Source organism: Arachis hypogaea, chromosome 3, assembly GCF_003086295.3.
Source record: "Arachis hypogaea cultivar Tifrunner chromosome 3, arahy.Tifrunner.gnm2.J5K5, whole genome shotgun sequence".
Lineage (NCBI taxonomy): Eukaryota > Viridiplantae > Streptophyta > Magnoliopsida > Fabales > Fabaceae > Arachis > Arachis hypogaea.
In genome coordinates, this window is record NC_092038.1 from 128,379,850 (window position 1) to 128,396,075 (window position 16,226).

General features: G+C 32.7%; 2 protein-coding genes across 2 annotated transcripts; one reads left to right on the plus strand and one right to left on the minus strand.

Annotated features, from left to right (window-relative positions):
- Positions 1 to 6,318: 6,318 nt before the first annotated feature.
- Positions 6,319 to 7,361, minus strand: LOC114927487 (uncharacterized). Its single transcript, XM_029297466.1, has 2 exons — positions 6,929 to 7,361; positions 6,319 to 6,815 (listed from the first exon to the last, which is right to left on the minus strand). The coding sequence occupies exons 1-2, from the start codon at positions 7,359 to 7,361 to the stop codon at positions 6,319 to 6,321; spliced, it is 930 nt and encodes a 309-aa protein (XP_029153299.1).
- A 4,677-nt stretch (positions 7,362 to 12,038) lies between these two features.
- On the plus strand, positions 12,039 to 14,797 carry LOC112791494 (MACPF domain-containing protein NSL1). Its single transcript, XM_025834353.2, has 7 exons — positions 12,039 to 12,498; positions 12,582 to 12,820; positions 12,904 to 13,108; positions 13,197 to 13,277; positions 13,356 to 13,539; positions 13,648 to 13,820; positions 13,920 to 14,797. The coding sequence occupies exons 1-7, from the start codon at positions 12,205 to 12,207 to the stop codon at positions 14,607 to 14,609; spliced, it is 1,866 nt and encodes a 621-aa protein (XP_025690138.1). The 5' UTR covers positions 12,039 to 12,204; the 3' UTR covers positions 14,610 to 14,797.
- Positions 14,798 to 16,226: the final 1,429 nt, after the last annotated feature.

Here is a 16,226-nt window from a genome sequence, read left to right on the forward strand (position 1 = left end):
CTGAGCTATGCCTCGAATCCAACCCAAAATAATGACTAGGTCTATTTTTGAGATCCTTACCCGATCCTAAATTTGATAAAATCACACTAAATTAATTCTTAAAGTATTCGAAATCGGACCGAATTTTCGAGCCGGGTCGAGCCATATACACTCCTACGGTAAATGATCTAACTTCCTTGTAATTCTACTACTAATACAGTAGTGAGAACATTATTTCTCAAAGAATGTTTTATGATAAATAAAATTTACTATTTTTAATTATTTAGTCAATATTTAAAATTCAATTATGTTATATGTACACTAAAATTAGTTATTAAAATCAGTCATTAATTTAAAATATATGTTAAAATATAGATACACATTAAAAATAAATTAACCATATATATTTATATATAAATATATTGATAACTAATTTTAATTAATAATTTTAATATGTAAATAATATTTTCGTTTCAAATCTTAAATTTTAAATTCTCATCCTAATAATATATAAGGTATTGACAAAAAATATTAGTTAATATTAATAAAAAATATTATTCCGTATCGTTTTTCTTATTTTTGAACTTCAAATAAATACATGTCTTTCACTCCTTTAATTAAGTTATTGAATTACCACTTGTAGTACGTACTGATAATTTCAACAAATAATCCTAGTAATAACGTTATTCTATATTTTATGATGATGATATGATTGACAATTAAGCTCAAACTAGATTAAAAAAAGAACATGTCATAATCTAACTTTTAAAAGAAGTCATTAATAACAATGTTTTTTCTTAATTAATAAAATCGTCAATATTTCAAACTTTTCTTACTAAGAATTCAATCCATGCAACTTGACTCGATAGAGTTTTTTTTTTAAGGTAGTATATATAGAGGCTGAAATTGTTCATTTTTCAAGATTAAATTAAAGACCATAATTAAAGAGTTAAGAGGCCTATCACTTCAAAAAATGTTGTTGTACCAATTTATTAACACTAACAGTTTTCAACGAATGGCCTAATTCGATAAATATAAAAAATCTAAATACTTTTAGAAGATAATAAAAAATAAAGGGCAATTTACCTAAATAAATAAATTGGGTAAAAGCTTTATTCAAATACATAAAACAAAAATTCCTTGCATATATGTGCATTTTCACACTTTTATGTAAACCGTGGAAAGCTATCACGGTTTCTGATTTTAACATAAACCGTGGCAACCTACCACAGATTATGGTGTTTGTGGTTTGTGTGTAAACGATGGCAAGCTCCAACAGTTTACGAGCTCCCACGGTTTATGAAGTACAAAAAAGTTTAATATTACAAAAATAATTATAACAAAATAAAGTTAAAATAACAATCTAATAAAAAAAATTAAAATAAATAAATTTAAATTTATAGAATAAAATCTTAAAATAAATCTAAATAAATAAATTTATATCAAAGTCAATATTAAAATTCCTAAATTTCGTTTTACTCCTCTAATATGTGTAAGTGTTTATATTTAAAAAAACTAATTACAACTTAATAACAACAACAAAAATTGTACCAAACTATATACATATATATTTTATATTTTAAAATTTAAAAATTAACAAATTCATAAAATTAAAAAAGAAATTATAAATTATTTTTTATTAAAAAAATAGTTACACTTTAAAAATTAATAATTAATTAATTATTTTAATTTTATAAAGATCAAATAACGTAAAGTATTTTTTTTAAAGTATGTTTATTTTTTATATTTTTAATATTAAGATATCAATAATAATATTTTAAATAAAAAGATAGAAAAAATATTTATTTTCAACAAATTTTTTTTTAACAAATTAAAATCTTTCCAGTACAAAAAAAATATTATAAAATTTTTTGTAACAAAATAAAATTAAAATAACAATTTAAATACAAAATACTAAAATAAATAAATTCGAATATATAGAATGAAATCTTGAAACAAATCCAAATAAATAAATTTACGTTGAAGTTAATATTAAAATTCATAGATTTTGTTTTATTCATCTATTATGCGTAAGTATTGATATTTAAAAAATAATAATTGATTATTCGTCATCGACTTCTCTTAGCAAATTCATGAATCGAGACATAAGAGTCCTCTTAACTGAAGCATGTATTTTTAAATTTTTTTTAATTTTAATTTATGTCCAAATAATTTAAAATTAAAAGTAACCACTTAAACAAATAATAATAATTTATAATTTAAAAGAGTAATCGATAAATAACTTAAAATTTAAAAAATAATAAACTAAACAAATAACTTAAAATTTAAAAAATAACCACCTAAACAAAATAACTTAAAATTAAAAAAATAACAACCTAAGCAAACCAACTTAAGTAAATAACTTAAATTTAAAAAGTAACAATCTCTTTTAAATTTAATTTTTTATTATTTTGTTTTAAAAGAACGTTTTGTTTCCGTTTTCAAATTTAAACTCTTATTATTTTGTTTTCAAACTTGTTTCTTACAACTACTTGTTTTTTATTATTTTGTTATTACTTTTAAATTGTTAATTTTATTATTAAACAATCGTACTAATTTTAAAATAATTTATAAATAATTTTGTTTAAATTAGTTCAATAATATTAAGATTTAAATACTTAACAACCTTGCTAATAAATTCGAAAACTAAATCCTTATTGATATCTAACAACCTAACTGAATAATTTATATATTAATTTTTTTAAATTAATTCAATAATATTAAGATTTAAATATCTAACTATCTTGTTAATAAACTCAAAAACTAAATCCTTTTTATTATCTAACAATCTAACCAAATAATCTATTAATTTATAAATAAAATTACAAAAATTTTTAATAAAGACATTTAAGCAAATAATCTCAAAACTCAATATATAAGTGCCACGTCAGTAAAAAGTCTCCCCATTTGTATTCGATCTGGAGGAAAGATTGTTTCAAATTTAAAAAGTAACAACTTAAGTAAATAATAAATTATAATTTATAAATAACATTTTAAAAATTTTTAGTGATGATACCTAAACAAATTATTAGTTCAACAATATTAAAAACTAAATACCCAACAACTTAAGAAAGCGTATTTAAAAATTTAAAAAGTAACAACGTAAGCAAATAATAAGTTATAATTTCTCACGTCAAACTCTTCATAAACCGTGGGAGCTTGCCACGGTTTATGCTTCGCTTTTTCTCTTCGTAAACCGTTAGAGCTTGCCACGGTTTATACACAAACCACAAACCCCATAATCCGTGATAGGTTGCTACGGTTTATGTTAAAATCAAAAACCGTGGTAACTTCCCACGGTTTACATAAAAGTATGAAAATGCACATATACGTAACGAATTTCTATTTTATATATTTGAGTAAAGCTTTCATACAATTTATTTATTTGGGTAAATTGTCCAAAAATAAATTTAAAATAATCTAATTTTTTATTTTATATTTTTAAATTATTACTAAAATAATTAAATAAGATAATTATAAATTTTAAATATATAAAATTATAGATATTAAATTATTATATATTTTATGTTATCGTTATCCGTCAACACAGTTAGATTGACCAACCCATTCCAGAGTTCATATCCAAGCATAATGACAATCTTGGGTTCCGTATATACTTTATTTGTGCAATTTATTTTATATTTAATTTTAATATATTAACAATATAAAATATTTTATATAATTATATAATTATATTTATTTATTTAAATAATTATTTATATAATTAATATAAAATATAATTATTTTGATTAATATAATATTATGTAATTAGATGCGCATATAAAACTATTTTATATTAATAATGTCTTCGAATTAAATTCATTTATTTTTTCATGAAAAAAATTACATTGCTATTACTACTTATGAATATAATCTGTGTGAAAGTGGTTACAGAAAAATAAAAATCTTGACTTTTGCTTACTCATTCTTTCCTTTTCATCCTTTTTTGTTTAAGGTACTCTGCTAACTTTTCTCCTAATAGCATATTGTATGAAAAATACGAAGATAAATTATAATGAAAATAACCTATATTAATTTAATATATATATATATATATATATATATAAATAAGTGCTTATAATAATAGAGAAATGTTAGAAAATTAGTAAATTTTATAATATATTATAATTAATTAGTTATTATTAATATTTTTAATAATATAAAATTATATCTAATTGCATAAAATTATTTATTTATTTAGTTATTGATTAAATATTAACCAAATTTAATAAAATTGTGAGTAAACACCTAATTCGGTCTCTGTTCATTTTCAATTAGAACAACGCGATCCCTCACCAAAAAATTAACCCACATCGGTCCTGTCTATGCAAAAAATTACTCATCGCGCTCCCTCCCATGTATCCCCCGTCCATAGATGACGGAAAAAGCTTATGTGTCAGTTACCGGCGCTGATCTGTCAGTTAACCCAGTGTGAAGTGCCAAGGTGGATAAGTGGGAATGGACAGGGGTCGATTTGTCCCCCTGTCACATTAAAAAATGACATCGTTGCTAGGTTAATAAGAAGCAAACGTTTCCTTCATCATTTCATTCCCCAACCTCTACACAAAGTATTCACAGTCTAAACAAGAAACCCTAAGAGACCATGGTTGGAAGTGGAGAACGTTGTGCATCCTCCAACCTGCGAGTTGGTGATAGTTGGAGTTATAGCATGAACTCTAATGAGAGTATTGTAGGTAAAAGGAAGAAGAGATGGGTCTCCCCAAAATGCTGTTGCGGGTTTGATGCTGTTCTGTTCATGTCTGGGTCCAAAAGTAATCCGAATAGGTTATTCTTACGGTGCCCTAAATTCAAGGTATGTTCATGTAAAATTTTCTGTTGAATGTACAAAAATTCTATATTTAGTTCCAGGTCTGTTAATGGTGTTAACCTTTTTGTATCTGTCTATATGTAGACTACAGAAGGATGTTGCTCATTTTTTGTATGGCTAGATGATTATATCTCTTTCTTTAATGAGCATTTTTCAAAGACAACATCAAAAGGGTATTGCAGAAGAACCAGCAACGATTTGAAGGCCTTAGTGATGCGGTGGATGACAAAATGGAAGAGTTAGAGATGAGGTTGATTGGATTAGAAAATCAATTGGGAAAGAGTAGGAAAAAATGGGTGAAAGTAGATGTTTGGGATTAGATTGTAGTATTTTATATTTTTGATTGGGGTTATGGTTGTCTGTTTATTTAGGACAACTATGTATGCAACCTAATGAATAACTTTAGGGTATCTAAGAACTGTGTGGCAAGATGAGATTGAAAATATAAACATTTTGGATGTAAGTTATATGAAGATGAATTATTATGATGAGTGTCTAAGGTTTGTTACCTGAACTTAATGCAAATTAGAGCAGCAAATATTTGTGCATGTAACATAGATTGAAGTAAACCTTGTAAAGCATAGCAAAAAGTACTATTATATTCATATTGTCAAGAAAGATGTAACTCATATGTTCACAGTGATAATATCATTGTAGAGGCAACATGGCCCTAATCAAAACTTAGACATTTGTAAAAACTAAAATACCAAAATAACAGCAAAACATTTGCTAACATAATTGTATTCTTCAAACTAAAGTCTCAAAATACCAAAATAATAGTATCACATATCTTAGTATTACATATCTAAATGCCTATTATAACTGTCACCCCTGCCTAGGAGACCTAAGTCCTGGAGGCCGGTAGCCGGGTGTTGGCACAAATTTCAGAAGTCGTGATGCTGTGGTTGAATTTGCAACTGCCATCGTCTCTTCAGAAATCGCATCATGACTGGTTCCTGGAGTAGTCTTCCCAACTATTGAGTCATTTGATTAGAGCTGTGAGCTGTGAGGCTTGACGATTGAGGCTTGGAAAGGTTGAGATTTGAACCATAAGGTTGGCCCCGGTGCTGGTATGGGTGGAGGCACGAAAGATGGAGCTGGAGGCCTAACAATCTGCTGCTTCTCCCTAACTGTTGGAGGGTTGTCATTGGAGTTTTTTCTGCAGCCTGTAACAATGAGGGATTGAGATGTAATAATTTGTTGGATGAAACAGGTTTTGTTTTTTTAAACAATAGAAAAAAAGTACCTCCTCAGCTGGTGATGCAGATTGCAAAACTGAAATTTCTTCTCTCTGATTTTTGGGTAGTTTTTTCTTAGCTTTTCTGGCTTTGCTCTGTGACAAAATTCAATATATTATAGAAAGCAAGCAACAAAAGATAATTCTCAAACACAGCTATTGTACATAACACAGCCATTCTCAATCAAGCAACATATAAACCTATCAGTACATAACATAGCCATTGTACCTCAATTCTCAAACATAGAGTAAAGAAGTTATTGTTTAGGAAAAGTCAATTCTTAAAGCTAACACATTGTACCTGGTCAGTGTTCGTGGCTGGAGCAGTGTTTGTTGCTGGATCAGTGCTTGTTGCTAGATCAGTTGATAATTTGTGAGTTGTTGTCTTCTTCTGTGCTCGTCTCTCCCTTTTAGTCATAGGCTTCCAGTTGGGATCTTGTGCTGCATTCGGACATGTCTTGTAGTAATGGCATGTTTGGCCACACTTAGAGAAAATAACAACGAATGTCTTCTTCGCCTTGGTGGTGCTCATCTCTCTCTCAACTGGATCGGCTCTTCTCTTCATCTTAGGTCTATGAGCAGCTCTCTTGATAGTGGGAGGCAGTGGCCTTAGTGCATTAGTAGGTATCCAGTACTCTTCACTGTTGACTAGTTTAATGCAATGTGAATAAGTTACTCTGATGGCTTCCATAGTTAGCCACTTATGCACGAAATCCTCAAGCTTAAGACCCATTTTAGCTACTGCTGCAACGGCATGTCTACAAAGCATTCCTATGTACAATAACGAATTGATGTATAATCAGAAAATGACAATGAAGATATAATGATAAACCAAAAATTATAACAACTAAATAATTATCCAATAATTATATAACTAGACTTACCAGTCAACTGCCATACATTGCATGTACATGTCCTCTTGTGAAGATTCACACACACTTTATGGTTTTGAGAATGAACCTCAAAGAGGACTCTTTCCGAATCACCAGCCCATATAGATCTCCATTTATGACTCTTAGGCTTGATAAATTGATCCAACTTCTTATGTTGGACTGGTGTAAGTGGTCCAATGTGAGCCTCCAACTTCTTCTTGTGCGTTGCCATCTTTCTCATTATGTAGCACAGCAACCCTTCACACATGCTTAGAATAGGCTTTTCCCTATACTCCACAATCTTTGCATTCCACACTTCACACATATTATTAGTTATGTTGTCCACTTTCGTCCCATGACTAAAGTACGCCTTACACCACACAGCCGGATCAAATTTTTGCATATACTCCCATGGTGGTGCACTTACTCGCTTTAACTTCTCCATCGCAGTAGCTAATTCAGTGTGTGTGGTGCACCTTGCACATTTCCAAACTAATTGCTTCGTCTCTTCATCTTTGAAGTGCTTGATGAAGTTCTTCTAGATATGTAGTACACAATTTCTGTGGTGAGCTCTTGAAAATATCTCTTTCAAAGCCAATGCCAACTCCTGTATCAGTCCAAGGACATGATATGATTAGAAAATTCTAATTAGCAATGATAGAAAATATAAAAATTCTAATGCTTCATTCATTTCATTTGAAATTCTAATGCTATTTAATGAGTCATGACTCTACTTTAAAAGAGACCAACTAAAATAGTTTCAAAGTACATAAAAATTAATTTATCAACTAATAATATGAAAAATAAAAAAGTTTTATCTCAATGAATGCTAATAAAACATCCAAATCCATATGACAGTACACAGAATACCATTTAGGACTTCACAGAGTGCCAGCTTTCAAACAGAAATTTCAGTACATATAACCATAATAATATAATAGTAACCATATTTGACAAGTGATGCATGACTTCTCCCTTATTAGTATAAACGGTAACAAGAAGTGCTTAGTTAATCATTAAAACTAAGAAATAGGCTATTTGTTGCAGTTAGCTATTGATACATGTTTAATAAAATTTATGACAACAAATTAATGTAAATCCAATTAAAATGTCATAGTAATGTTTTATAATGATGGTTCCATTTTAGTCACATGTTCAGGAAGAACAAATCTCATAATCACTCAGATTATTAATTGAACCATTCATGTAGATATAGCCAAGCAGCTTCACTCCGTTTTCATGACACATGTATAATATTGCAAATTTTTTAAGGTTTCATTTGATCTCATTGAGGTCTTCTTAAGGACTTATCACATGTAGTAACTGAAGACAAACCAACCAATCACCATATTCTTATCTATCACAGTGGTGTGCTAAATTTAATACACAATCAAATCTGTTTAAAAAAAAATTCTGCTGTGGACCCCTTTAGACAGTGCTAACGAATTGCAAAGGCCAATAATAACCACTAGATTTCTTTGATGGATATGTGTTTTGCTCGTGACATAAGAGCCAAACTCTTTCATTGGTGAAAAATAATGTAGACTCTACTTTGAAAGAGTTAATTCATCTACTAATAAACTGAAAAATAAAAAAAAAATTATCTCAATGAAGACTAATAAAACATCCAAATCTATATGACATGACACAATAATTAGGAAGAGTTATAAAAATTTAAAAAGGAGTCACAGTGATCTATGGTCTATAACAAGTGAAATCATATCATGTTAAATGTTTGGGCATTCATAAGAAAATGAAAACAAAAGGAAAAAATGACTGATTGATAAACAAGTTATCTCAAGTTAGCTTAACTGGAAACAAAGGGAAAAAAGGACTGATTCAGTTCTAGATACCTAAAATAACCATTCTAAAATAAATATGAACTTAAAATTAGCATCAACTCACAGTTGAAAATTAGCTGGATTATGAAATAAGAATATAGGATGCGTTTGAGAAAAAATAAAAAATAAGAGTAGCTTCTAATTAAATTTATTTCCAATTTCTGAAATCAAGTTGTCAAACCAATTTTTTGAGAATCAGCAACAAACACACCCATAACTTTCCTTTTTCACAATTAAGTAATGCAGCAAAGTCTGTGAAAATGTAATATTCTATCTTAACATATCACCTAACTACTTGATAAGTTGATAGCATTGAAAAGCATGAATGTATGATAAGGCAAAAATAAAAAAATAAAAAAAAGGCTGCATAGTGATAAGAGTTTTTCCTTTAACGTGGCTTCAAAGTGCATAAGAATTAATTCCTCAACTAATAAACTGAAAAATATAAATGTTTTATCTCAATGAAACAGAGATTACCAACCAAATCAGAGCATAGATCATACATAATTATTCAACACAAGTAACTAATTAGCAGGGTTTAGAGCTGACCTTTTGTTGATCGGAGATAAAATTCAGTCCCAACTCAGTGCAATTCCCTAGATCCTGCTTCAATACTGATAAAAACCAGCCCCAAGTGTCTTTGCATTCGTTTGGAACCATAGCATACGCAATTACAAAAAAGTGGTTATTGGCATCTTGCCCCACTGCAGATAATAGCTGTCCACCATAGTAATCTTTGAGGAAGCACCCGTCCAACCTAATTAGAGGCCTGCACCCAGCTATAAAATCCCTTTTACATGCATCCAAACTTATATACAATTTGTCGAACAGTGGCAGCGACTCTGGCTGAGGTATGACATCAATCATAGCTGTGCTCCCTGGATTACTCCTGTGTAGTTCCATCAGATAGTCACGAAGCTTTCCGTACTGAGCTTGTTCGTTGCCTATAACTATCTCTCTGGCAACCTTCAGTCCCCTGCTTATCATTTTTTCACTAAGATGTACATTGTACTCCTCAATCATATAATCCCTTGCCTGTTTAGGCTTCAACTCAGGCTGAGTCAGTAACCTTTTCACTAACTTTGATGTCACCCACTCTCTGCTAGTTAGATTACTGCCAAAATCTCTAGCACAATTGTGCTTATTAACCAGTGTCTTCACCTGATAACACCCCCCAGCACTGTTTCAAGAGGGTAGAATCAACCAAGGACAATTCTCTCCTGCACATGCAGCCCTCACCCTCTTCTTTTCATTCTTTAGATACATCACATCCTTCCCTTCATACACAAAGTAGTCCTTTAGTGCATTCTTAAAACTTTTTATTGTGATGAATGTTTGCCCCACCTTAAATTCAACTTTTTCATATTCTGTCTCCTCATTGAAAGCATCAAATGCAGTCCTGTTTTCATCATCATCAGACACCGGACTGTTAAATGCTTCACTCTCATATTCATAAGGCTTTTCATAATCTGAGTCTAGCTCTTCCCTAACAATATCAGAACTTGATGCCATTGTATTCCCAACAAGTCCATGTCCAGCCTCCACACCACCACCTGCTACAAGCCCATCAACTACTGCACCTTCTGCCCCAGTTTTTTCATCCCTCAGAATATATTTCCTCCTCCTACCAGAATACCTCTTGGAAGCCCGTTTCTTGGCTATCTTTAGAGAATAACATGGACCACCTTTACTTGGTCCAGACTTATCCCTATTTTTTGTTGGGCCATGCTTGCTTAGATTCCTATTTGGCCAGACTTAACCTCACCATCTGGTCTATCCTTCACCTCCTCAGCTGGACCCTGACTAGCTCTCTTCCTTGGTGACACCATTTTCTTCTTTTTTTTCGTCAATCTCTCCTTCCTTTTCTGTACCTCACTATCGTCACTGCTATAAGTCTCTTCATATTCTGGAGGAGGTGGCTTATATGGCTCGTCCTCAGTTGTTTCATACTCATCATTTGAGGAAGATGAGTCACTCATAATAACCTTCTCAGCTTGCATCTCCTCATCCACAACATCTGACACACTAACCGGGTGATCAAAGTAGATATGAATCTCATTTGTCTCCTTGTTTTTATTCTTGTTAGACCTCATGTCATTTATCTCAGTATCACCCCTCATTACATGTAAGCTAGATTCCAAATCAGGTGCCATGCAATCAAACCAAAACATAGTCTTGTACTCCTATAACCCAACTCTTTCAGTAATGTTTCAAAATCAAAGAAGTTTACAAAATCAATGTCTAAAGGTGGCCACTTCTTGACTTTTTCATCAACATATTCTAATTTGCCCTGTGCATTCTTCTTAAAAATTCCTCCATGATGAAAAACAGGAACTACTTCAAGCTCATCCATCTGGAAATTATTTTTACTAATCAAAATCCAATTCATGACAGTTTAACATCATTGTGCCAATCATCTAAACTACTGACAATAAACATCAATTATTTAACAAATTAACTAAAAAAGTTCAAAATCTATTCAGCATCACAACATTTATAAAAATAAACAACCAGGCAAGCCATTTTAACCCACTAAACACTAAGCACCAACATGCAATTTAGGAACAGAGATTGGATTAGAATAATGTTTTAGATGCCCAAATTCATTACTAACCTGAATGCCGACACAAGCTGCCTCCTCCACTACACGACGTCAGTGACTCCGTCAAGTGTGGCGTTAGAGGAGTCCTCCAAGTCCTTCCTGGCGGCCTTGTCAGCACCCTTGTCAGCACTAACACTTGCTATTTCTACCACTCTCTTTCCTATTGCGTGAAGAAGGTTGAGGGGTTTTGGTTTTTCTGTAAATTTGAGTTAGGGCTTGGGGGGTTATAAGGGTGAGAATGACATTTGCTTCTTATTAACCTAGCAACGACGTTGTTTTTTAATGTGACAGGGGGACAAATCAACTCTTGTCCATTCCCACTTATCCACCTTGACACTTCACACTGGGTTAACTGACAGATCAGCGCCGGTAACTAACACATAAGCTTTTTCTGTCATCTATGGACAGAAAATACACGGGAGGAGACGCGATGAGTGATTTTTTGCATAGACAGGGATCAGTGTGGGTTAATTTTTTGATAAGGGATCGCGTTGTCCTAATTAAAAATGGACAGGGACCGAATTGTGTGTTTACTCTAAAATTGCTGGTGACGTAAATTTTTCTATAATAATATTATAATCGGTATACGTTTTGGCATATAAAATTAAAAATGATCCGAAGTCCGAAGTCAGCGTTGACCCTATGACTTATTCGCAGTGATCATAACACGGTGCCACGTGGAGAAACAAGGTACGAAGGATGAGTCCATAACCATAAGCATGAAGCCGCCTTGAGCTTCTTCGATGATTCTTCGTCGTTCCCACGACTCTGTTGAAAGCCAGACTATTAATTAATAAGACGGAGTTATCCGATCCGACAATGAACAAGTCCTGTAAAATTTGTACATGAATCAAGAAATAAAATTAAATATGGGTTTGAATAGAAGCATTGCGGGGATGGATCCACAGCTGGCTGCGGAGAAAGCAGTGTCAGTGATTGGTCAAGGCTATGATCTCTGCAGCGACATAAGATTCTCCGCCTGCAAGTCTTCCACCTTGATCGAGATTGATCATAAACACACCAGGGACATGCTCTTCCCAGTTCCAGGTTCAATTCTTGTCCACAACGTTCCCTCTTCCATCAAGTGTGACAAAGGTGAACGCACAAGGTTCCATTCCGATGTTCTCACCTTCAACCAGGTCACTGCTAACTACTAACTAATTCCATCGAATAAAACAAACATATATGGTTCGGTAGGGATAATGAATTTGTTTAATTGCAGATGTCGGAGCATTTTAACAGGCAGTTATCTCTGTCTGGGAAGATACCATCGGGAGTTTTCAATGCTATGTTTGACATGAGGAGGTGTTGGCCTAAGGATGCAGCTGCAACTAAGAGCCTTGCTTTTGATGGATGCTTCATATCATTGTACACCGTTGAATTGGATAGAACTAACTTAACCCTTTCCGATCAAGTCAAGAAAGATGTTCCTTCTTCCTGGAACCCTGCAGCTCTTGCCTCGTAAGTATTCTTCAGAAACAGAAACACAAACATGAAGCTTGTTCAATCAATTTAACACAGCATATGCTTGTGTTGTTCATCAGGTTCATTGACAAGTATGGCACCCATGTGATTGTTGGCGTCAAGATGGGAGGTAAAGATGTGGTCCACATCAAGCAGTCAAAGAATTCAGATCTTCCACCCGCTGAACTGCAGAAACTACTAAAACAACTAGCTGATGAGAGGTTTTCAGAGGATTCAAATCCATCTTCCAATGCCAATCCTGCTCAAATATCAGGAAAACTAAAGGCAAATATCAACCACCATATACACCTTCCGTTTCATGGTAGAAAAAAGAAAGTGACCTCTAACATAATTCAACCATGTTTACTTTCAGGATGATCATGCCAAGCTGTGGAGGCAGAACCATTTTCCTCCTGCTGGAAGACCAGTTGTAAAAAGCCACTCCAAGAATGATGTTAGTATTTCTACGAATCTATCTCTATCTTTTTATTTTGCAAGAAAGTTGCAATTCCCATAACAAATTCTTTTGCAGGAAATCATGAGTGTTTCGGTCCGCAGGGGAGGCATTGATATTCGTCAGCCTTATAACCAGTGGCTTCAAACCATACTACAATCCCCCAATGTCATATCAATGTCTTTTGTTCCTATTACTTCCTTACTCAACTCTGTTCCAGGCAATGGATTCTTGAGTCACGCCGTTAATTTGTATCTTAGATGTGAGCAAACATTTCTTAATTACTTTTGGCACAAATATAGAATGAGTAATATAATATAATATAATATCTCTAGTACATGTTTTTCTGAAAGTTTTATGTATCAAATAGATAAACCTGCCATAGAGGATCTCCATCATTTTCTGGAATTTCAGTTGCCACGGCAATGGGCACCAATGTATGGAGATCTGCCTCTTGGATATGGCCACAAGCATAAGAAAAACATGTCTCCGTCACTTCAGTTCAGTCTCATGGGACCCAAGCTTTATGTTAACACTGTCAAGGTAATTTCATTAAATTTAAGCAAGAAGCATATTATGTATCCAACTTAGAAATTTCCCCCAATTTTCTTTCTAGCAAGTTGAGTGACATTCATTATGCAGGTTGATTCCGGGAACCGTCCTGTAACAGGGATTCGTTTGTACTTAGAAAGCAAAAAGAATGATCACTTGGCAATCCATCTTCAGCATCTTGCAGAGATTCCTGGTTTCCTTGAAATCTCAGAAGACAACGGCTATGAACCCATCGATGAACCGGTCGAACGAGGCTACTACGAACCGGTAAAATGGAGCATGTTTTCTCATGTGTACACAGCACCTGTTCAGTACAACAGCTCCAGAATAGACGAGTCCACAGCCATAGTAACAAAGGCATGGTTTGAGGTGAAGCTTGTGGGAATGAAGAAGGTTCTGTTCCTAAGGCTTGGATTCTCAACCGTGGCATCGGCCAAAATCCGGAGATCAGAATGGGATGGACCTTCTACAATGTCTAGAAAATCAGGATTCTTCTCTGCCTTGATGAGCACAAAGCTGAGCAAAGAGTTGAAATCGTCGCCGGAGAAGGCGAACAAGGTGGAGATAAACTCAGCAATCTATCAAGGTGGTCCTCCAGTGCCAACAAGGGCTCCAAGAATGCTCAGCTTTGTAGACACAAAAGAAATGGTTAGGGGCCCAGAGGATACACCTGGATATTGGGTTGTCACAGGCGCAAAGTTGTGTGTGGATAATGGCAGAATCTCAATCAAAGCCAAGTATTCTTTGTTGACAGTTATACCAGAAGAAGCTATAGAGTAAGTAGCATTCGGGATTATAATATAGGATTACAATGTATGATTTAATATTATAGTCTGCTGTAAATACGTAACTTATTTTGTATGATTCATTCAAAAATGAGTGTCATCTGATGCAAAGTGAGCTAGATTTGTTTTGGCATAACTGCCATCAATAATAAAAAAAGTATCTGAATTTCGAAACACACAAAATCGTGTCGTTTTTTCCTTTTCGCTGATCCTGATATCTAACTCTACAAGTGGGCAACAGAGACTTATGTTTGCATCTTGGTATATCAGCAAATGCAACATGACACATTTGGCGAGTTCTGTAGAAGTATATAATGATTGATATGGGGTGCGGATATGGTACTCAACAAAAATAAGTTGAATGAGCGTCACATGTTAAAGGAGGACTCTTGTATTTAGTCAAGGTTCAAAATCTGTTAAAGAAAGTTTGGATTTGTGTAAAATTTTACTGCTGCTTTGACAGAAAAATGGGTCCAAATAACACACGTAACCGTTTTAACGGTAAAAACCGAACCAAGAGAAACTGAGAAACTCCATGAGAAAGGTAATTGCTTTTAATTACAACTCAGGTAAATATAAATAATAAAAGAAACTGGGAAATTTTTCTACATGCAATCTGCTAGCACGCAGACCTTTTTTTTTTTAAACAAATTAAGAAAGTAAAATATGTTTTAGAGGGAAATGCGGGAATCGATGGAGTAATTAAGAAGAAAAAGCAAGAGAAGAATTTCAAATCCCTCAACTGATAAAAGAAAGAAATTATTATTATTCACATGCACTACATACTTGATTACATCTCATATCACAATAATCTTGCTTTCTTACTTACTGCTACTACATGATTTATATGTTAGGAAATTATTTAATTTCCTAACTTATTTGTGGGCAATACATATATCAATTATAATCACAAATGATGCTATTTCAAATTAAATGACTTATATAATGATGATCTCATTTATTGTTATAAATGCTAATTGAATAAGTCATTATTACTTTTAATTTGGAATTAAATGAGAATAAAACCGGATATTATCTTTTGTTCCTTAGATAATTATCCTTTTGGATTTTAGATATATTATCTTTTGGGTTTTAGATACTATTTTATTTGGGCTTAAGGGTTTAATGGGTGCCATGCTCAAATATAAATAGACCTTCAGGGTTTCGGTCCCCAATATACCAAAGCCGCCTTTGTTACTCTTTCCCCATCAAAAGAGTTGCAGTACAGCCTCCTAGGAATACAGAAGGCTTTGGTGGAGGAAGATCGAAAGAACCACAAGATCCAAACTCTTCCAATCATAATTTATGTTTATGAATTCAGGTACGCTTCCGCATTATGTTATATTTTTGGTGATTCAATATGGATGATCTGGGTTATTGAAAATTAATTATTCCAACAAGTGGTATCAGAGCCATCCATAATTTAATCATCGAAAATATTCGGTTTTATTTTTAATTACTGAATTGATATATGGATCGATGTATATATGTTTTTTTTTTTTATTACATTACGATGTTATATATATTTGTGCGACTGTGTCTGTATATGTATTTGGTATTGTTCCACATATACAACGTAACATATCGCCGTTTTGGTTGCTTTTGAATATAT

Excerpts from the sequence above, each read along its gene's own strand:
- LOC112791494 (XM_025834353.2), top strand. The coding sequence starts at position 12,205 with ATGAATCAAGAAATAAAATTAAATATGGGTTTGAATAGAAGCATTGCG. Across the intron at positions 13,278-13,355 it reads AAAGCCACTCCAAGAATGAT|GAAATCATGAGTGTTTCGGT; the intron begins GTTAGTATTTCT and ends ATTCTTTTGCAG. Across the intron at positions 13,821-13,919 it reads TTTATGTTAACACTGTCAAG|GTTGATTCCGGGAACCGTCC; the intron begins GTAATTTCATTA and ends TTCATTATGCAG.
- LOC114927487 (XM_029297466.1), bottom strand. The coding sequence starts at position 7,361 with ATGGAGAAGTTAAAGCGAGTAAGTGCACCACCATGGGAGTATATGCAA. Across the intron at positions 6,816-6,928 it reads CAATGTATGGCAGTTGACTG|GAATGCTTTGTAGACATGCC; the intron begins GTAAGTCTAGTT and ends TATTGTACATAG.